The sequence below is a fragment of the Athene cunicularia genome (assembly GCF_003259725.1).
Source record: "Athene cunicularia isolate RWA chromosome 3 unlocalized genomic scaffold, athCun1 chr3_part1, whole genome shotgun sequence".
Taxonomy (NCBI): domain Eukaryota; kingdom Metazoa; phylum Chordata; class Aves; order Strigiformes; family Strigidae; genus Athene; species Athene cunicularia.
Genome location: NW_020799097.1, coordinates 15,867,588 through 15,891,450, shown reverse-complemented (window position 1 = coordinate 15,891,450; position 23,863 = coordinate 15,867,588). Strand labels below are relative to the sequence as shown.

General features: G+C 35.5%; 1 protein-coding gene across 1 annotated transcript in view; it reads right to left on the bottom strand.

The window, feature by feature from the left end:
- NOL10 (nucleolar protein 10) overlaps positions 1–23,863 on the bottom strand; it is a 52,286-nt gene that overhangs the window by 7,717 nt on the left and 20,706 nt on the right. The window contains exons 13-19 of the mRNA XM_026845886.1: positions 23,107–23,159; positions 6,626–6,752; positions 4,975–5,054; positions 4,712–4,810; positions 3,989–4,075; positions 2,090–2,263; positions 1,470–1,717 (exon numbers count right to left, since the gene is read on the bottom strand). Of these exons, the coding sequence (XP_026701687.1) occupies positions 1,470–1,717; positions 2,090–2,263; positions 3,989–4,075; positions 4,712–4,810; positions 4,975–5,054; positions 6,626–6,752; positions 23,107–23,159 (868 nt within the window). The remainder of the gene's footprint in view (positions 1–1,469; positions 1,718–2,089; positions 2,264–3,988; positions 4,076–4,711; positions 4,811–4,974; positions 5,055–6,625; positions 6,753–23,106; positions 23,160–23,863) is intronic.

Here is a 23,863-nt window from a genome sequence, read left to right as displayed (position 1 = left end):
GGCATTTGACCACTGTCTCAGGCTCCTTTCAAGTCACTTGCTAACATGACTATAAGTTCAAGTACAGTGTACAAATATCCTTAACCTACAATACTCTGTCAGTGTCTCCAGAGGTGAATTTTCTCCTGACAAAGAAGAAAAACGGACAACAGTAAAAAGTTGATTCATCTTCTGGAAGATAGACAGTCAGAAAGACAAGACACACAGAAAGACAGAGAGAGAGAGAAAGAGAGAAACACAGAAAGAAAGAAAATCAGAAGAAAGTTGATGAAGAAATCAAAGAAAGTTAAGAGTCCAGTATAAATGGGTATATTCAATATAAATCACAGAATCATAGAATACCAGGTTGGAAGAGACCTCAAGGATCATCTGCTACAACCTTTCTGGGCAAAAGCATGGTCTAGACAAGATGGCCCAGCACCTTGTCCAGCTGAATCTTAAGTGTCCAATATTGGGAAATCCACCACTTCCCTGGGGAGATTATTCCAATGGTTTATTGTCCTCATTGTGAAAAAATTTATTTTTGCATTCAATTGGAATCTCCCCAGGAGTAACTTATATCCACTGCCCCTCGTCTTTTCCATGTAACTCCTCGTAAAAAATAAGTCTCCATTTTCTTTGTAGCCACCCTTTAAATACTGGAACATGGTGATAAGGTCTCCCCTAAGCCTTCTTTCCTCAAGGATGAACAAACCCAACATTAGTCAAAATTCTGCACTGCAGTGTGCTACTGTCTTTCAAGATTTTAGTAACAATGTCTGCGCTCCAAATAATAAAAGGCTATTAAATCTCATCTTCTGAAGGGCTCACCTCTGAAAAAAAAAATCAATGAGATAGGCAGGCATTAACCCTCTCAAAGCCAAATACTTTAGTCTGACATGCTCTTTATACAGTACCCAATTACTTCAGTTAATCATTGATATAAGTCTTATTTTTTGTATTGCAAAACCAGAAATAATGAGACCTGAAAATACAGGGACAGCATAGTTTTTCTGAAAGGTTCTGGATGCCATAAAACTACCGAGACAAAACAATTTTTGTTTTACCACCTTGATCCTAACCGCAAAATAGTGACTAGTATTCTACATCCCTTTTTCGAGGGTCAGATGAAAAACATCCAGCCTGTCAACCCCATACTGACACTGTGGAAAATATAACCAGTCTCACAGACATCAGTGTTGTTACTTGAGAGAGCAGCAGTTTACCAACACTGGGTAATGGATCCCCAAATCCGGCTCAGAATATTAATCTCTTACTCATCTCATTTGTGTTGTCTCTCCGCCATACTTTAAACATCTTATTTGTTTAACTACAAAACAAAGCTTTCAACAACTATGTCGCTTTAAGTTATATCCCTGAATTGCCAGATGTGGCTTTACTAGTAAGTGCTTCCAAAATGCCACTGGCCTGCATTGTAGTCCTTGAGAATCATCTACCCCCAGCTATTAAAATAGGAACATGAGTCTTACTTCATTAATTTTTGTTTTTTGGCAGAGTCTTTGAAGCTTCTGAATTCCTCTCCTTCTTTAATCTCAAAAAACTGAGGTTTCAGTAATGTTTGCTGATCCTCCTTGAACCTTTCCTGCCGTTTTACTTTTTCCTCTTGGCGTAGAAGCTTGCGCTGTTTCCTGACCTCTTCGACCCAGCCTTTTTCATCATCTGAACTCTCAGAACTTTCTGCATCACTTGCTTTTCCTTCTGGTTCTTCTTCCTCTTCCTGCAGACAAAAATAGTATAAAATAAGAAATCATCAACTAATTTTCTTTTCAAACCATTCCTGCAATTAGAGTACGTGACAACTTTTACATAGGTATATTTGAAGACAACTAAAATTTGAACAAAAGCCATAACAGCAAATGTATTATAAAATTTTTTCCACCTACACATGTTTTCAAACCTATATTCATGTTGACACAATATTGTTTGCATCTAAAAACTAGGATAACACTATAAATCACACTTAATTACTGTAGCTGATAAGACATTCTTGCATTGCTTCCCTCTCCTTCTTTCTAGGATGAAAAATCTGAATGCTTGAAACAAAGGAAAAAAAAAGGATTTTTCCTAATCCAAATGGAAAATATTTTACCTGTTCTTGTGCTTCCAGCTCCTCTAAGATCTTTAGTTTCCTCTTTCTTTTCTCACTTATTTTAGAAACAAGTGGGTTAAGTAGCCTAAATTCTTCACTCTGCTCATCCACCTGGAAGTCTGGATTCTCAAACATGACCTTAAAACGATCATCTTTGAGAAGGCTAGACAGATTCTGGAAAAAAAGCAAAACATGAGTGAGTTATAAAGTTCTGAAACAGACATTGGTAAACTAAGTACTACCTTTTTAATTAAATAAAACTCAAAACCAGTGCGTGAAATGCCAGTTGCTTTAACCTTCCAGGTCATATAAAATCAAGATTTATGACTATTATATGTTATTACTTCCAAAAGAATCAAATAAGTATCATTCTAAGCTACCTATAAGCAAGACAGGGTTTTTTTTAATGCACACTATAGACACCTTGAAGACATTAATTCAAAAATATTAATAATAGTGTTTCTCATAAATTCAGCCAGCTAGTCTGGAGACGTGTTGGTATCTATTGACTAATCAGCAGTACCTCCAAGGCAAATACCCTGCCTGACGGGGATGATTCTACAACATGTACAACAAATTATCAGGGTAAACGTCTTTATGCAATGTTACTACTGTTTTACTGTAAATACATAAGAGTAAGTGTTTCTATACATCTTATAACACTTTTTCTTCACTGCCCTAGCATACAGAATGGAAAAAGCAGTTTTACTTTGATGTGAATGAAACTCAGAGTAAATTATGCTACCATTGAATTAGAAACAGTTCAAGCTACAATTTAAGCTTATGTGAATACCTGCTTTTATCATTTAAAAATCATTGAATACATAGCTTTTATTATAAAAAGCTGATGTTTCAACATTGCCAAACTTATACCAGCACATTCATCCCACCCCAGCATTAAATTTTGATTGTTACCTAAGTAGTGGGGGAAAAAAAAAAGATACAGAAAACAACCAAGTGTCAATTTTAAACACAGAAACTGTTGCCAAAAATTAAATCCAAAATCTAAAAAAATTGCTCTTCATAAGACTGTCATGCCATTTCAGGAAATTAACCAGAACATGCATTTTTATGTATACTCTTTTTAGTTCACTTAATAGCACAATCTATATGTACTTTTAGACAAATCAGCCCCCATTTATTGAACTCATACTTGCATCATAACACTGGCTTAGACGGTCTGCATTAAAATTTTACCACCACCTTCTCTTTCAATAGTTCATGTTTCCTACTATCTGTAACACACAGGATTTCGTTAGATGTCACATGAAACTAATGCCTGCCTTTCATGTACATTATATTCCTGTGAGAATGAGCACCTATGAAGTGCTGCCTATAGAAAGCATCCCCCTCCCACTAGATACTAAACATGAACTAGTTTTTTCCTTTGGACTTCACTTAGGATAAAAATGGACTACTGTCAACATCAGGAAGAATTCCTGTTGCATAAGAGCAAATCATTTTGGCTGTTTTATATAATTTAGTTAACTGTGTACACAAAGATAGAGAACCGTATTTTCAATTTTATAGTTAACATCTATCTTGTCACGGTCACCACCAAAACACTAACAAATGCAAACAACATGTCTTTTTTGCATAACTTTGGTATAGATTCTGCATTTAGCTAGCTTCCAGAGACCTATGAAGCCCCTATCACCTTTATAATAAGTATTTCCTCATTCTAAGCTTTAAGTTACTACATGGCCTTTTTGGTGCTGCAGCTACAGTGAAGTCCACCTTAAAGCCACTTACTAGAATAAGTTATTTATGAGAAACACAAACAATGGAATTTTGAATCTGTTTGGCCAGATAACAAAACCCCAAGAACAAAAAATCAATACTGTAAGCATTACTATTTCTGTGCTCCCAGTTAGAGAAGCCTCCAAAACAAAAGCTCACCTTCTGTTTCCTTTTTTTGGTAACCTGTTGCTCCTCTTCTTCTTCAATCAGTTTGAGTGCAAGCTCTTTATTGACTTTTGGAAGTTTCTAAAGAGAAGAAAGCAATTAATGAGTAAATTACTCTTACACATGCAAACACCTACATGCTTTACATTTCTAAGTGTGGTGAAGACAGAATTCTTATTCATTCTTATAACTTTTGCTGAAAAGCTCCTTGACTGGTTCCAAATATTTCTAGGTACTAGTAAAGCAACAGAGCTTGAAGAAAATTTAAGCAGAACTTCTGTAATTTTTTTTCTTGTAATGCATCAGCTTTAGTACTTTAAAAGCAATTATTTCTCCTTGTATGTTGAGCAAATTCAATCTAGAAAGCTCCTAGTTATAACAATAACATCTCTTTCCATAATATTATGCTTTAATGGCTTAAGTAATTTAGTTTAATGAGAGAAGTAGAAACTGCAAGTTTTACCAGTGAGTTATCTGCTCAAGTGGCGAATGTGATGAGAGCTGCTCTTTTACAGTTTGGTATGAGTTTCTTTCAGCTGTGACAATCACACGCATGGGAATTTTATGGTTCCATTCCAAAAGTTCTATAAATTACTTTGGTTCTCTGATGATAAACAGAATCAAATACTAACTCATTACATCTCTGAGATACACTTAAGAATATGTTACTCTTTATGAAGTTTTCCCAGAAGTATACTAATTGTGGACAGGATTTACCTTTAGTTGAACTCTCTGTGCACGTGTTTCTTCTATCTTCTGCCTTATTTTCTCTCTTCTGTATTCTTCATAGGCAAAGGGGTTGGCCATCATTTTTGCCTTTGAACAAGCAAGAGGAAGTAAAAGGAAAATACCATTAATACAGGACACGGTCAGTTATTTAGAAATAAAACCCAAACTATCCAAACCAAAAAACCAACAAAAGCCCAACACACACATTTTATTGTTAAGAGTAAAAATTGACAAGGATCAGCCTTATTTACCTTATGATAAAGTCTTATGTCCATAAAAAAGCCATGCATATATGCTCTGAGCAATGATGATCCAATGAGATGGGCAAGGCCTGGGAAGAAAGTTACAGAAAATTTCAAAGAGCTTTCATATATAAAGAACTCCTATTCCAAGCTAGCCCCTTCACTTAACTGATTCAAGACAAACAAGCACTGTGAATGCAACACATGAATCTAAGAGTCACATCAATTACATCAAGACTAAGTAAAAAAAAAAAAAAAAAAAAAAGTTTGGCCAGCAAGGAATTTGAGCTTCTTCAGAGCAACAAAATCCATTTCTCTTGTCATAATACAGGTTACTGTGCATTTTTTAAAAATGCCCATGTGCATTACGCTCCATAAAAGTTTACAAAGAAAAATTTGAGAGAATTTTTTTGGAAGTCCACAGATGTTTGACAATCATTTTTTAGTGTGGTATAGAGATGTTTTTAATTAAAGAGTTTTGCCTTGGGTCACTATCCTTGAAGAATCAATATGATTAAAAAAATACAGTACCACATCAGGTCATAAAACTGTCACCCTAGGCCCTAACCTAAGTAAGAATAAAAATACTTAAAAGTTCTCTGTTTTTTTCTTCATAAAATTGCAAGACTGATAAAATGAAAAGCTTTTTATGGTAAAATATCCTCTACAGACCCCAAATCTAAAAAAAAAACTGCTGTGCATCTCAGAAAGCAAAATAATCTTTAACTGTTTCCAGCAAATGATCTTCCTGCATATTCCAAAATAAGAGTACTCCAGCTAATAGCTAGTAATACAAAGGAACCCTGACATACGAAATACAAAATATCCCTTAAGCAGTTTCTTCATTTGAAAGCTCACATTTATGGGGAAAAGAATTTGACTAAATTTATAGTGAATTTAAAGCAGAGTAAGTATTCCCAGTCGTCTCTGTGTTGTTAATGCTACATTGTCTTATTCCCTTACAACTGGGATAGCCATCAGCAGGTTACATTCAGACCATCTACTCCACAACTCTTAACACTGAAGATGCAGGTAGTTTGGTTGACCTCCTCCTTGTATGGCCTCCTGCCAGGCCAAACCCAACTCCCATATTGAGAGGTAAAATAAACTGGAGCAGAACACTGCAATCAAAACATGTAACAGACAGAAAAAGGACTAACTACCTTGAGAGAAGCATTTTTACCTTCTCTGCTATCAATTCCCTGAAACTGTGTTTCTATTAGCACTAGAATGATTTGTATTTTCTGGAAATTACTACATTCAAATAGGGTAGCCTTTGGAAGACTTTGCTGTGAGTTCCAACATACTATTTGAGCACCTCAAAAATATTTTGAAAACTAAACCAAACTCTCTTCCCATATCTTACCATCTAGTGTCTGAAAGCACACACAACAGATTCCTAGACATATTAATCAGCAAATATCAATCTTCTTGGGATAAAAATCTGAGAAACACAAATATCTAGTGTTGCACTGGTTGGGAACCAAAGAACATAAAGCCATCAGTCTGGTACATTAATAACCAAGAAGACTGGAGGAAACTACTGCCAGTGAATTTCTAACAGTCCCCATACGTCACACTGGAATTACAAAACTTACATGTGTAAATGATCAAAAACTGAACAAAGAAGTCAACTAAAAAGGATATTCAACTGTTTTACCTAAATTTTCAAGGTCTTTTCTGGTAACGAATTTGTAATCATCATAAACTGTGCTCTCTGGATTCTCTTCCAGTTCTTCAGTCAAGTTGTCTAAGAAGGAACACCATTTTGGGGCAGGTCCTAAAACCTGTGGATATTATAAAAAGTTAAAAACTATATTCTTACAGAAAAATCCTACAGTTAAGCTCTTGGCTACTGTGCTGTAATGGAGTAACAAATTAATTCCTCTGAAATCAAACAGACCTTAAGAGCAACAGCAGTTAAGAGAGCGCAATTAAACCTATTGCTTGTATTACCAATGCGTACTATAGATTATGTGAGCATTATTTTAATTTAGGTCATTTATTTGAGACCAACAATCTAGAGGTTTCAAGTTTATCTGTTTCAAGTGGTCCTAGTCTGACTAATTTATTAAAAGCTCAGAGTCAAACATTATAGATAAAATTATGAACTAGTGGGACTAGATAGCAACTAAGCATGACTGGATCTTGAACTCATTAGGTTCACTACACAATCATGTTAAATCCTATTCTGCCGTATATATTTTAATTAAAACACCACAGGCATATTTAATGTATTTTTTATTCAAGGATAAACACAGACTGTATGAACAGATAATGGGAAATATTAAAAAACTTGCATATTTCCACCATGAGGCAAAGGATTTATTTGAATGTACTTTTCCGTATAAGCTTCCTCCAATTTCCCAAGTAAACAGTTGGCTCCCTTCACTTTTCCCTCCTGCTGTTCTGATTGAAATTCTTCACTATCCTGATGCATGCAGCCATACTCAACTGTTCCAGTGCTATTTAGTAGGTGAATTGGCTGAATGGAAAAACCCAACACTACATTTTTCTCTTTAGAGTAAATCAGCTGACATTTTAGAACATAAAGTGGCCAGTTAACTCCTAGAGTGGGATATTAAATGATGCTCTGATTTGTTTGCTAAAAATTCACAGTCAACATGACCATAGGAATGGTTGTGATTCAACAACATTTTAAGAAAACAAGTAAAGTGATTTTATATATATAAAATAGGTATAGCTAGTTTTAACATGAGTGTGGTAACAGTATAAGATACTGCCGTTCATTTGAAAAGTGTGTAACTAGTCATTCAAGTCTTCTTTTGAAGACAACTATAAACAAAATTGTATTCTAGACTATAATATTATACTAATATTCTATACAATAATATTGTATTCTAGAACACTACCGTCTCTGTATCAAGTATGATTTTTATCTTCATAAGATTTCAGCCCTAGGTGAGAACCGTAACATGCCAAATGAAAAATTCTACTTTTTTTTTTTTTTTTAAACAGTGTTGCATATTTGATTCCAATTAGTAAGGACTTCCAAGGAAAGACCTAAGATGTCACTAACAGGAAAGACTTTACCTATTTAATGAATTAACCAAAACCCTTGTCTACTCCAGTAATACTCAGCTTAAACACTATATAACATTCAGATTGATTTCTTGCCAACACTGCAGAAGCTTCTGTCTCCATCCACATTTCAATTTTTTCAGTTATTTTCCCCAAACCCCCTTCAAATCTGACCACCAATTTTTTATATCTATAAGAAAGCAGTCTAGATAGATTAAATGTACCACCGACTTTCATGCCATGCAAGAAATCAGTTATCTGTCCTTCATTACCAGACCATCAAAGCATGACTGGGGTGAAGGAATCTTCTCTAAAGTTTACCTATAGCTTTGTTTTGGATGAAACTGTCCTTCTTATAAAAAATAAGTTGCTTACTAACTAAACAAAACTTTTCTTGTAATAAAATTTAAGTACCTCTGCTTAAGATTATTAGAAATGAGAATAGGGAATCCTTGACTCACATTCATTCCCATTAAACAGAAAGTTCCCCTTTATTTCACCTTGCTGAAACATCATGTAAAGATCTCTATCACTTCAATAAATCTTTTTCATCACTCCATGTCTGTGACACTATCTGCTCAAGCCCTACAAACCACATGTTACTCATGAGAACTCAGGCCACTCCAACCAGTTATGGTAATCCCCAGATGGGATTCTGACTGGTGTAAATTTTTGAACAAATAACTAAAGCAAAAGTCTCACAAATAAGCAGAAACAGTTCATCTACTCTTCAGCTGTAGCTCCACTCACTGTTTCAAGTATCCCTGTACTCAAAACCTGACACTGAGAGTAAAACTTTTCATGGCACGTAATCTGTGCCATGAAACACATAAAGCCAAAAGACCTGATTAATCATTACAATCTGTGGAGGGAGCAGGACTATCAGATCATAGAAAACAAGGCGGGGAAATGAGATAAAGCAGTGGCAGAATACCAGGAAAAAATAGGAAGTCCAACCATTATTTAAATTTCACATGTAAACTGACAAAAAGGAAAACCCTACAGAGATGTCTGTGTATGTTTTATTGCCTTACTTCCCTCTCTTCCACCCTACTGAAACCACTTGCCCACCTATTCTAAGACACCTTAGGAGCTTTGCTTTGTATTCTATAATGCAACATTTTTTAAAGCTTAAGAAGAAATCTAAAAATTGAAAAGACAAACAATACCAGCCACAATAACAAAAACATAAACAAGGAATGTCCTTCTCTTGGAATAGTAATTCTTCACAGAATTTAATTGCCACTCCATTTTAACAGAAGAGTTTAATGCTCCTCTGTCATCCACTGTCAATCAATGGACATCTCAGGATGGTACTGAGTACATTCTGAAATACCAGGCTCTACCACTCCTGTGCCCAGGTGAAAATGCAACAGAGGGCTAGTCTGCACTGAGCCACCAAGGATGAGGCAGATAAATGAAACCTGTCTGTTCCCCCTAGTTCACAGGTTTCCATACAGCAGGTGCCCAGCAGCACAGGCAGGACCCTGCAGGACTCCTCGGAGCTCCTGCCACCCAGCACTAGCATCTAATATCAAATTCTTGTTAGTACACTTCAGAATGTCTTTTTTTTAACTTTAGACACAGAAAACACAAAATATGATGAGTAATCTAGCATGCAAATGAGAGGAGATAAAAAGTGCAAGGCCAAACAGAATCACAGAATCTTCAAGGTTGGAAAACACCTTGAAGATCATCCAGTCCAACCATTAACCTAACACTACACCATATCCCTAAGCTCTATGTCAACCCAACTCTTACAACACCTCCAGGGATGGGGACTCCACCACCTTCCTGGGCAGTGTTAAACCGTTGAAGAAGAGATAAATGTTGACAGAAAAGTACTTTTTAAATATTGTAAAGTAACTTCAAAAAACCACAGTTCTTTGTATTCTATTTTACAAGATATTTAACTTAATAGTCTTGTAGCACCACAAACCTTACGTAGTACACCTCTAAAATGCCCTGTGTTTATGGCCATGCCTAATTCCTGGACACTGCTGTGGAAAATACCATCCTGTCATCAGTATGTAATTCCTCTGAAATTAAAGAATCCTAGGACAGAGTAGGTGTTATTCCCAACCCACAACAGATGTTCCTTATCTTCAATCTAGAACACCAGACAGCACTTGTACACTTTTAAATGCCACTCAACAATTTGACAGACATATTCACAGAACCCTTAGAGCCACAGAAAAATAGGTCTAATCCTAACTAGTATTAAGCATGTTCAACAATTTAAAAGAAGCCCAGAATGTGTAGGAGCTTCCAGAGTCAGATGCCATGAGATTTAAATTAAATTACTTTGAATGCACATACAAACAAGTATTGTCAAGTATCTGATGGTTTCAGGGACCAATTCTACACGACCGAACAGTTGCTCTTTTCTTCTCAGGGATTCAAATCAGGTTCCAAAATCTATTTTTCAGGATGTTAAATACTAAGTCCCTGGAAGATCTGATACAGGGCAGTGATAAACTCTTCAGCTGTAAATAAGATGTCTAAACATATTAAGACTCAACCAGCACAAACTCCTCCCAACCTTCATTGATGCATTTTAGCAATCAAAAATATGCAGAATGTTCACAGACAACATAGATCAGATTTGAAAATAATTGACAAGAGTTTCCAAAGTTTACACTGCCTGAATTGCCTCTAGAAGACTAACATAATGTATGTGGACATCATTCAATAAAACACTTTCAGAGGATTTGGAAAGCAGAATTATTAGCTGCTGTGGCTGTAAAAAAACATGCAGTTTCACAGAAACTTCATAGCTTCACAAAAATTAGCACTGTAATGACATACCATGCCATACCATAGTGACACATTTAATGACAAGCAAGTATGAAAATACATCATACCACTGTTCTTTCATAACATATTTTACAAGTAAAACCTTTTTTAAAAATCCTTCAAATTGTTTGCTGTGGTACTTTCTATGGATTTTAAGTTAAGCTGTAAGACCTTTATGAGGTAGCAAAAATGTACTAGTTAAATCATTCACTGCCATACTACTTGAATAATGTCAATTACAATAAAAATTAGCATATTTTTATGGCCTTCAACAGAGCTCTGGATACAGCGTATTGTGTAATATTACCAAGACAAGAATTTTAATAACTGTAAGCCAAGATAGGAATTGGCTAATGAGAGTTTATGCTGAAAGAGGTGTTACTGCACTGAAATTAGGTTACAAGTGAAGCTCCAAGGACTATCAAATATTTTCAGTAATAACTGCCTCATATTGTAGGAATATGCCAATAAAATCTGCTGATAACAAAGTGTCACACAAGAAGGGTCAAAATCTCTCAGGTAAAAAAATTTACCTTGAAAATGAAGATGCTACAAATTGAATGAGATGTAATAGCAAATCACTATCAGCTGCAAAGAACAGAATAGGAAAAAATGATACCAACTGACAATAAATGTACCAACAAGACAATAAAATACTCATATAAGGCCACTGTATTAGGATAGGATAGGAATAATGACTCAGTGGAGACATCTTGTATAACTCCAGGCAATAACGTTCAAGATACACGAATGCAAACTGTAGCAAGTACAGTGAAAGGCTGCTAAAATAATTTCTGAAACAGTAATGCCTGCACAAGAATAACATGCAAAGTTATCACAATGACACTATAAATTAGAAACATTAGCTAAGCATCAAAGGAATGTGACTCTTGAACAGCCTTTTAATGGAGATAATCATAAAGAAACAACTAATTTTCAGATTAAATCTGACATATTTATGGAAAAGATATCTGATTGTCTGTGATAACATGGGACAGGACTCCTTGATCCAAGGAAGCTCCTCCATTCCTCTGTTCCCATTTAAAAAATAAAACAACTCAAACTTAAGGCACTTTAACAAAGAGAGATTCTTTTCTATAATAATAGTCTTAATTTTGGTGGTTTTTTTTAAATAGCACTTTAAACTTTTGACAGGACACATTTTACTGGAAAAAGCAAATGCACCTCTATGCATGCATATTCTCAGCTTCAATCACACCATTTAACAGAAGGAGATTACAGAAGGTCTAATGAGGGAGAAGAAAAAAATGGGTGATCCCCAGGGTGTGGGCAGTGATTGAAATGTGCAATTGCATTTTAAACATAATTAGCTCCCTAATTGCATAGCCAAGTTTAATTAATGCAATTACATGAGTAATTAATTACTATTCATTTTAAGAGTACTGTTTTCAATGTTTTGTTCTCTAATTTTAAGAATTACAGAGATCTCAATATGTAATAACTTTGAAAAGTTTCCATCTATATGCATTGAAAAGGCAAGAGAAGAAAGAACACCTTGTTGCACCTCATTAACAGTCAAGGTTACATCAATTGCAATTGGTAACTCTCAAAAATCAGATGGATTATTTCTGGCTTGTAGACACAAAAAACTGCAGCTCTCCATTTTTGTTTCTATGCTTTTGGGCTTTGGTCATAGTCATGACCAAGAGCTTCAGAGAGCCCAGGAGATTAGCTCGTGTTGGAAAGGAGCTCTGGGACCATGTTACCTTGTTATGTTTTTATCTACTACTTTCCATATACAATATTCCCCTTAGCAACCAACATACTCCAAACAATTTGAGATTTTGAATTTCATTCTGTCATTCCTTTCTAATCTACTTTCTCCCTATGAAGGCTCTACAATCGACTCCAATTGTGCCCTGTTAGTCTCATGAGTAATTCCATTTAATGTACTGAATAAAATTCTTTAAGTCTCTAAATTAAATGGCTTTTGGGAATAAACTCCAAACAAATCTCCCACGTAGTTTCATTTTTCATGATTTCATGCTTTCATTCACTGTGCATTATATGGTATAGATCTGACACTTTTACAGCCATCAAGTAGCTTGACCAAGAGAGGCTGAAAAGCACATTTTTCCTTTTCAGCACACTACTGACAACAGCATTGCATTTGGTTTTAAGCCCACACACTCATAAATTTCACTGAACTATACAACTAATTGGCTCTTTCTCTCATGCTAACTCCAGCACATCCAGACATTTTTGGCAGATTCATTAATCAGAGAGGTTGGTTTTTCTACCTTTCACTATGCTACAGTAGCTGCCAAATCAACAATTTGGAGGTTTTACTCCTTAGAGAGCATGTTAAAGGAAACATTGCTTTTAAGATCTTCCCAGTGTTAAACAAAAACTGCTGCAGGAACTTGCATACATCTAGGAATGAGATACTAAATCTTTCTGCCATGGTAGTTATCAGATAGTAAGTACTTCTTTTTCTAATCCTAAGCAGTTTGGCTTTACAGTGGTGTGGGTTGTTTTGGTTTGTTTTTTTTTTTTTAAATCTCATATTCTCTGATCTGACAGGTATTACAGTCAGTTAATCAGTCACAGGTCTGCTCTCACTGTGACTGTCTTCTTGGCAAAGCCACCATACCATCTTTCGAATGAGGCAATGGTCCTATTGCTCATAACGTTGGGGAAAAAAAGATAGGAGGGAAATAATCATTATAAAACGTTGAGAAGAAAAGATTTCCTCTGAAATATAAACAAAAAATAATTTTTCAACAAAAAAAAGTTACTCCTTAAAATTGTAAATAAGATGAGCAAAATAGTTCTCTTCTTCACAAGACAGGAAGAAAAAGGGACAGTTCTCATGTCATATGTAACTTACCAGCTGTGGCATTAAGAGTAAGAAGCCTGATGCTTTCGTCAATGTCCCTAATATGTTCTGACATGCTGGCATACATAAAAGATAAACACTCATCACTCTTGCTATGAATCTTTTTATTTATGAGACTCCCTGCATGTTTCAGGTCTTTATAGACAACTGGAGCTGAGACAATTTGAGGTCGGAAAAATAGATAGAAACTTGAAGTACAAGAACCCACTACTTTCATATAAAGTCAACTAATCAAATGAAGCTCAAGAGTTAAGAAAAGAGTGGCTTCTCAAAGTATGTGTTACAAGCATGATCTGCTTCAAGCACTTTCCCATATCACCTTGAAATGAATTAAAAAGTTCCAAAAAGCCTGTTCTTATTCTAAGCTTCTACAGCGTATCTGCTGTAACAATAGACGCACTTAAGTAAATTACTTAAATACAGAGATCTGAGACTCACTTCACAGGATTTATCTGGTATTTTAGCCATGAAAAAGAAGGTGCAGATCAGGTATGGTCAGATGATCTAATGCCTTGCTGACAATAAAGGGTGGCAACCACATTTTACTTTGCTATCCACACCTCCCATTCCCTACCACATCTGATTACATGCTCTTAACAATTCCTTTACATAGGTTCTAGTATTCATTAGACCCTTCACAAAGCCAACTTACTGTTCAGTGACTCAGTATCACCAAACCAGCACAATCCCCCTCACTAACACAACACCTCTACATTTTTTATGAAATCTAACATACCCCCCCCCCCAAAAAAACCCCAAAAACTACAATCTTCAAGGAATAAATCACTCACAAAGCTCTCCCCCTGCATTTACAATCGTGACTGCAGGGGAGAGAGTCAAGGCAATGAATGGCAAGTGGGAGACTTCGTAACTGCCTTGGCCTTTTTCCTACACAAGGAGAGAACTACACAGCTTCTACCTGTTCCAACACAGTCAGAAATCTGTTTCTCGAAGTACATTAGCATTTCTTGTAATACTACGGACATCAATGGACAAAATTTTCACTACTAATAGAGGGGACAGTAACATGTGATTGATTTTAGTATGTACATAATAGCCTCTGATTGCAATCTAAATTAACAAGTAAGAAGAACTGGGAAAAGCCAGAAATGCAAAATCATGGCAAGTTCCCTTCTCTCTTTGTCCAATGGGACAGGAAAATTCCCAACGGTCACATTTTGTGGGGGCTTGCCTCTTGTGCTATTAAGTGGCTGGGAACAACAGGGCTCTCACAGTACAAGCCAGATGCCAAGGAATGTTATAGTATAAATGTCTTTACAGTAATGAAAAAAATCCTTACTCTATTGGAGTTCAGATCATGAGCTGCATTTTAGGGAAATTTGAGGGATGCTACAGATACAATGACAAATCCAGCTGTATATCTACCTTACATAACTGACATACTACTGGAAATCTACAAACGTGAGCTTATAGTAACTCCCTACCATGGCAGCTTAATTGCTCTCTGCAAACCTGGGAGGAAGACTGCTCTGTGAGTTTATACAACTACTGCCAGTCAACACAAAGGAAAGGAAAGGCAACTACCTGTTGGGAACGTGCAACTCCTCCAGACTGATAATGAAGATAACCTCAGCATAAACCAACCTACTCTTTACAGGGCATAAAACTTATGAAAAAATTTGAGTAGGAAACATCTTTCAAATATATATATCTGAAAGCTTTTATATATTTGATGGGTGTATTTCTCTTACAGGTTTGTATGATAGAAATCTTAAATCCTCACAACTTTGTTAATATTTTTGTGTAAGTCATAACTCACAATTTATTTTGTCCATTACTGAGTGCAGAACAGATAAGCTACGAAAGTCACTTGCCTCTGCTTTCAAACATAATGGAATACTTAGCTGAAATTATCACATAGAGAAAATTCTCACATGCTTTGTCTTTTCAGACCCAAAAGCTGAAAAAGATACTAATTCTTATTACATGTTGATAGACCATAGTATTGTACAAAACTTCCTTTCAGCAATTACATATTTTCATTATCTGACTACTTCTCTCTTCCCTGACTGAAGCTGAGCAACTGAATCTCTAAATTTTCAGAAACCAGGTGAAGAATACATGGCCTGAAGAAAGGAACAAGTGCAACTTGAGAAATAAACAAATTCTCTTTCAGATACTCAAGGCTTAAATTTTCTACCACTTAAAAAGGGTAGCACACACCTCACTCAAAACCTGTTTTCTTAAAATAGGAACTCAAGAACAGAGGGTCCCATACTACCAATTGCTTAAGAAACAGTCATAACACTAAGAACCACGTGAGTCTCTCAACTGTCAGAGCAATCACCTGCTATAATTCAGTAGAACTTCTGCTTTTAAGAGTTTTCTCCTTTGCTCTATGAAGGGCATGATGTAAACTGTAAGGAAATACAGTCTTGACTAAGACACCATGCTGCGATCTATTAAAAAAATAATGAAGTGCTGCCTATCATACTATCATCCACAACAGCAGTAAGCAGGGTTCATACACCTTCATAATCTATACATGTTGAACTACTACATCAGCAGCACCAAAAAACATCTAAAACATGTTTTACAGGAAGATCAGAAATTGTTTCCTGATTATCACACGTTGGTGTTTTCCTTCTATATATGTGTGATAAGTGGTACAGTGTCTGTCAGCCAGTGCATGGGAAATGGAGGATATCCTTTGTTGGGAATAAGCCCAGCATGTTATTTTTCAGTTTGAAAGTGTTTAGGTTAAGAGTAGGAAGCTCACATTTCTGTTTGTGAAGATAAACAACTTTTTTCCTATGCTTGTGCATACTGTGAGATAGGTAATGTATCATTCACCAGACGTTCTTTTTATATTGTTTGCACAGTTTTCTGTGTAAAGGATTAGACTGTTATGGATGAAAAACACAGTTCTAAAAGACTGATATGCCAAAAATCAGAATTAGGTCAAAGGCCAAAGATGCATCCAAGTGGCTTTTTATTAATGGAAAGTCTTTTCTTTTGCCCCAAAGTACAACTGTAATATGCTACTTTGTAACAACACTGCTTTCCAGTCATTTCAGAGTTCTCAAAATGAGCAAACTAAAGTTAAGACCAACATGTCCCATTCTATATCATAAGTACTGTATTTTTATTTTACAACATTTTTTTCCCAGTGAATGAAACATTTTTCTACACTATATGTTGTTTCAGGACAGAAAAAAAAAATCTCTTAGCACAATTCAGTTTCATGGTTGCTTTCCTCTTTATCTAAAATTTCTTAGGTAAGAGCTGTATTGAAGATGAACAACTGTCTTATAAAAAATACAGTGTCATCATACAATCTTCAAGATGACAGCTGAGGCAGCATTAATCCAGAATGACCTAATACTGCCAATCAGATGACATAAAAACATCCTAAAAGAATCAAAAACTCACACTCTAGTCTTAATCTATTAATGTCAAAATGCCAGCCACAAATATAAAAACAATTGAATCATTTGTTTCATAGCTCTTCCCATGCAGAAGCCAAAAATCAGTTCAGAAGATCTTGCTTTAACTCTTAACAGCACCCATAAACTATCTGAACAGCAGCTGACTATATAGAACATTGGTCTTAAGGACACAAAGTGCAAGGTGTGCGTAGGTGTTTTTCTCCAATTGTATCCCCACCATATAAAGACCCAAGAGAAAAAAAAATAAAAAAGACAATTAGTAGATCCCAAAATAATGAAAGGATGAGAAAGTAAGTCTTAGAGTGATAAAATTGTTCTGAAAGGCTATGACTGTAGAGATGAGTGTGGAGAGTGCCACATGAGATACCTCCCACATCTTTCAAAGTGAAAAATGACAGACTGTAAGTATAGATATCTGATGATCATAACCCCTCACACAGAACCAGTGAGTCTGTGAGTGAACAGAATACAAGTCTTTGGTCAATTCAGTCAGAAGTAAGTTTAGAAGAAGCTAACCTGGAAGCCTACAATCAAACCAAAGCATGTTCATCTTTAATTTACAATCCAGAAACTGTCCCCAACTAGCATCAAGAAAGAAATAAAGGGGGTGAACTAAGGCATTAAAAACCCTGCCTTCACTTGTATTTTTTTCAGTACAAATTCCCTTTGCAGATTTGTTTCATCAAATATCCAGTATATTAAATGAAAACATACAAGCTAGTAGAATTTGGTGCCTTAATCTGTGATTATGTTATTTCAGAGTTAACTACTAAGGAAAAAATAGCTTTTTCTACAGTTTTTTTAAAACTTTTTCTAAACCTAAGGGAAAAAAAAAAAAAGAATGAGCATTTTTGAGGTATTCAAAACAAAAAGATGGTGATAAAGAGTAATTAAACCAGGCAAGTAGAGGACCTAAAAAAAGAAGAAATCAAATAATTAAAAATAGAATGTATAGAAGGAATTAAGTACCAGCAATGGCTGGTTTAGTTGAAAAGCCGCCCAATTTGAAGAGGACAAAATTCATAAATATTTCTAGCAATAAAGAGCTCCACATACACAAAGTGAGTATTGTATTAGAAACTAGACCCATTATAAAGATATTCTTGGAGAAACTGTATCATTGAGAAGGCAAGAAATACTTGCCATTGAAATATCTCCAGATTTTAACTCCAACAACCCTAAAGTAGGAGAATGCTAGGATATCAAATGATTTTCCAAAACCACCTGAAAAGAAGCCAGAGACGCTCCAGGATTTATTTTTTCTAAAAGAGCTTAATATCTTCTCTACACCAAAAGTACATTGCTTCTAGCCTCAAAAGGGAGATTTCTGCCAAGACTGCAGGAAAGTAAAAAAAAATAAAATAAAGAACACAGAATATTACACTCAATTAATTACACGCTTAATTGCTCTCTTCTTTTAACAGCCTAATGAATAGAGCAAGTTTCAGTTTCAGTATGCATATGTATCCCAAAGTTTCAGTCCAATAAAGGAGACAGGACTGATTTGAAATGTCTGTGCTAGGATCAGACATGTTCATAAAACCAGTAGTAAACACAGAATAAATAACACCTATGCCCCTTGCTTTCCACCGAGAGCATTCAGGAGCTAATAGGGGGTTTTCTGTACAACCTGAAAAGAAAACATTGTATGTCACGGAAGCTGACAGTCTCAATTAAACTTAAGAGAATCCAGCTCATCTTAGATCCCAGGCCAGTGGACCACCATGTGTCAGTGAAGCTTCTTCTTCCTCTCTTCACTTCTTTGGCCAGGACCTGGTTGCACTACTGACTCAACTTACATTTCTGAGTCAATAGTCTGAAAAGTATCCCAAGGCACACACAACTTTCATTTCAACCTTCCCGAGGCACACATCAAAGTAATTTACCAGGAAGCCAGCTGGCAAGAAGTAGGTTCCAAATGTTTGCATAAACTGCAAGTTAACTATTAAACTATTGGCAAAAAGCCCAATTCTAGTCAGAGGCACTTACCCTCATTAAAGCCCAACAAAATAAAACAAAAACAAAGTCTCTAAGCTAAGCCACTCAAGATGTTACCTATGTAAAACAAACATTTCATTTTAACGGTCAGATTCAATTTGGCTTTTGCTCACTCTCTGCACTGTGTACCTGCATAAGGAATATTCTTGCCATTTAAAAGCAAACCTGCCTGTCCTTTCTAGTAAACCAGAAATCACCTTCTTTTCCCTCTACTAACAGCTTTGCACACAAAAGAAACAACTGAAGTGATTTTTTTTTTTTTTTTAGGAAATGCATAGTTCTCTCAGACATTCCTAGTCTCAAATGTCATACCTATCTTGTTGAAAATTCTGCAGGAAAAGCTGATGCATGCCATTTCATTTACAGACAATATTATCATATCAGTTGTCAACTCTTTTATAATCCTGAAGTTCAAGAGACAGTCATTTTTTCGTTTTGCAATGGAAATTTAGCTTTGGCATTAACAATGGAGAGAATGGGCACATGTACACAGATAATTCAGTCAGACATGAGCTCAGTCAAACCGTACTCCAAGCTGGCCGGACACAAGCCAGCTCTAGTTCACAAGTCATGTAGCTGTGTTAGCACAGCACTGTGCCCACACTAATAAAACCTACTGAGAGGCAGGGTATATAGGGCTGGGCAGAGCCCTACACTGTCTGGCCAACTTCAATCAAGGACAGAGGATGCCGGGTCTGTCTACACCCATCCACATATATACGTACTTCTGGCTCTGCAAGACTCTGACTTCTGTGCATCTCTTCTCCTGCAGATCATTTTTTTCTTATGTTGTAAACGAGAGGGCTAGCACATAGCACCATGCAGATGAGATTTTAAGTATCTTCCTTGACCATAGCCATGGTCATTCCTTGTAGCTGAGAGTAACTACTGGCACTACAAGGCAATGAGGGGCTAGGGTAATCGAATGGATTCTATTTACACAAAAGTACTTCCAAGAGCTCTGAAACACAACTGTCCTTTATAGCAGAAGAATTTCTCCCTGGCATTTATTCTGTTGTGGAATTCAAAAATTATAACTCAGCTCTCGTCAACATCTTAAAAACAGAGGACACATTTTAAGTAGTATTCACATCTACCTTGAAGTACACAAACAAACAGAAGATTAAACTATTCATTGGAAAAAACAATGAATCCAAGTTCTTAGAAAAAGCCAGAAAACAAGACTGTGAAAAGAGATCAGGTAATACAGCAAATCACTAGTTCTTTAAAGTTTTGCTCCAAAGACACATGCAACTAAACTCATCTTTGCCAGTGCAAGGAAATTACTCAGTGTTCCAAGGGTGGAAAAAAACCATGTCTTAACAATCTACTGACACAAAAACCAAAGGACAGGTGTGCATCTCTGAGCTCAAATAACTAGCCCAAAAGATCAAGGAATAAAACTGTAACATGAACATGTTTATAACATTGCATTTTCCTTAATAACAAATGCCCTGGAGCAGCTTAATGCTGACATGACTTCTCCATTTTGTATTTTCTTGATTTAAAAAGGAGATTAAAAAAAACTCAAAACAGCCAACCAAAACAGATTTAGTGAGCTATATACTTGATTTTTAGGAAATGCAGTAAGAAACCCTTCAATTATACAACACTATCTGTGCCAGCCCCTTCAGTCTTGCCCATGAAAAGGCAGACAGGGTAAAAAAGTCATTACTAGAGTGTGAGACTTCTGTCTCTATTTCAGAGTAACTTCTCACTACCTTTAACTTTTCTGTTGTCTAAAATAAGCACTCCATGTTTTGAAATGACCTATACATTGTTGACTAAAAAACATGCCAGTATTTAAGATATCTTTAGCAGCCTTCAAATTCACAAAGCCACTTATGTGAACTGAAGAAATTTACCTTATTCAGAAAGAAAATTTAATAATTTTTTTATACACAGCAGTATTTCAAAAGTAGAACTCATATTTGGATTTATGCTTTAACATAACTCATCATTTGTATACTCATGTGTCACTGTGAATGCAAAACCCATGAAAAGGTATTATACAAACAAGTTCAGGCAGACTCAGGTACCAGTAATCAGAGAACAGTGACAAAGGAACATGGTTTAAGGAAAGATTTGTGTTAATTTTCATTGGAACAGCCTGCATGCTGCAAAAATACTAGTTAGTCAATATTTAGGTTTGCAATAAGGTCTATTAAATATGATCTGAGATCTAATCTAGAGTGCTTATATTTCTTAGCTATAAATTACTGACTTCATAAACATGAATTCAGTATTCACAGAGGATTCTACAAGAGTGAGATTTTTTGAGCGAGTAAAAAAATATTTTTCATTTTGATTTACAATATGTGCAAGAAAACTCAAAATAATACTGGCTATAACAAGTTCTAACAAACATTCATTGCTAGTGACAATCAAGACAATGAAATAATTTTTTGGCTAAGTGACAATGTTGAATATGCATCTCTAAAGTACTATAGCTGTAAAGTTCATATATCCTGCACACCTGCATAAAAAAATCTCAGTGCACAATTTTCAGAGAGAAGCTGAACCTTACCCTTAGTGACAGAAGGAATGCTTTTTCCATCTGAATTACTTAAATCGAGTAACTAGTTCATTCAAGTTTTAAAAACTCATCAGACTTTGAAAATACAGGAGCTTGTCTTCCCTAACCCATTAATTAAAAAAGATGACAGATGAAAAAATGCTCGGAGAGCTACTCTCTAAACCTTACAAAGGACAAGGTAAACAGAAACAAAGTGTTCAGCTTCTAACTACAGTTAGCATTTTTTCTTAAATACAAAAATATTTGTTGTCCTCTTTGTTAACCAAAGTATGGAACAGCTCCAGTTAGCAAAATGTAAGTTGGTCAGAGCTGAATTAGAGAAATAGATAATTTACATCCAAAGAACAACATGACATAAATGACACAAAGAACTCATATAGAGAATTCTACCATTTTTTAAATACAAAAATCTAATAATACAAGTAAATATAACTGGACTATAGAATTGTTTAGAGGGGTATATTGTTGTATTTAGACATGTACATAAAATAATTATACAGTGGCTATTCTACAAAGAAAAATGTAAACTGATGAATCTCCATCTTAAGTGTACAATCAAGATCATACGGGCTGAGAGGATGACCCAGAAATAAACTAAAGAAAATTAAATTTAAATTAATTTAAAATTATTTGAATTAATACTTCTTGGCTGATTTAAAAAAAGAAGTTAAAAATCTATTTCAAATTAAAAAATTTTATGGTTTGCCCAGAATGTGAGTAAAATTACTTAAGAAGAAGTGTACATATTTTTAGAGCATGGTCAGCTATTCTGCATGTAACACTTGCATATATATCCTACTGTTTATCTCCTACCAGGCAAGAAAACCCCCTATGGAATGCACTGCAGAATCAAAACCAAAACAAGAGTGAAATGCAGGTATAACTTTCTGTACCATCCCCTAACATAAGAAGGCTTGCTGTTAAGTCTCCCTAAAACCAAGCTGCAGAGGTGTAACATACAGTTAGCCTACAGTTAAGCCTTTCAAGTGAAGAGCTTCTCAAGTAAAAAGCTACAATTCAAGTAGGGCATTGAGCAGAAGCTACAGCCAAGAGCCATACTTGAAGCCACACAGTTAACACCTCTTTGTCAGAACAGAGGATATTTACTGCCATGACTATGTCACTATGTAATACATATTAGAGTAATGAAATATTTCACAACCAAGCAAAATTATTATCGTGAAAGTAAGCTATGTAGCCTCTATTCAGGAATTCTCTTCTAATCAGCTATCAAAAAAACACTTTTTCTGGCAAAGTTCCATTTGAATTTCCTACTGCTACTAGCCAGTTTTGGAACTGGTAGCAAATGGCAAATCACAGGCTGTTCTTCTAGCAATTCAATATGTTACATTAATAAATTGTGGTTAAATTAAATTTACTTTATCATGAAAAGTCAGAGAAAGTTGATATGAATTTGCAGAAGTCATTTTCCACCATGAATACCACCAAACAATTGAGTTTTAAAAGAGCAGTTAGCAGCAACAATTTATATTACTTACTGGTATATAATAGATATTCATTTTAGGGGCTTCATTGGCAGTCATTAGCATTCCTAAAAAGAGATTTCCACATTTAAATATATTGGTCACAAGAGGATAACACTACTCTTTATATATATATATGTATACTTGAGGCATTTAATTCACATGAAGTAGATTTGTATGTAAACAGGACTTAAAATATCTTTCCAGGAAATGAAATGGGAAAAAATGGAAAATTTGCTGGCAACAAAAATAAATGTTAGAATGGCAACCTCAGTATTTGTAGGGAAAGAAACGTTCACGCGTTAGGGGAGGAGGGGTGCAATCACATTACAGTACATATTTGTGGGCTGCAATCGAACAGCTAATTGGGACCCATAATAAATTGTTGCATCAAATGCAAAGGAAAGCAAGGTCTGATAGCAGCACAATTAACAAAACTTCGTTTCCCACATATTTGTCCCCTTTGGTCCTCTATCTTAACCGTTCAGCACCACTTCAAGCAACACTAATGTGGACTGCCAATTTTCATAACCAATTTTAACAGTTCAACCCATAATACCGTTTAGAACAAATCCAGTTAGTATTGCACTTAAAAAATACCTTGGGCATAAAACAAGGGGGGGTGTTGTTTTTAAACACACTCCTATATTTTAAATAGTCATAAATTATAACATGGTTTTCACCTTTACTCATATTTCACCTTGGGAAATCAACACAACAGTAGCTTCTCAACACCGAATGAGAGACAGGATGTGGTGGCTTCAAATTAAAT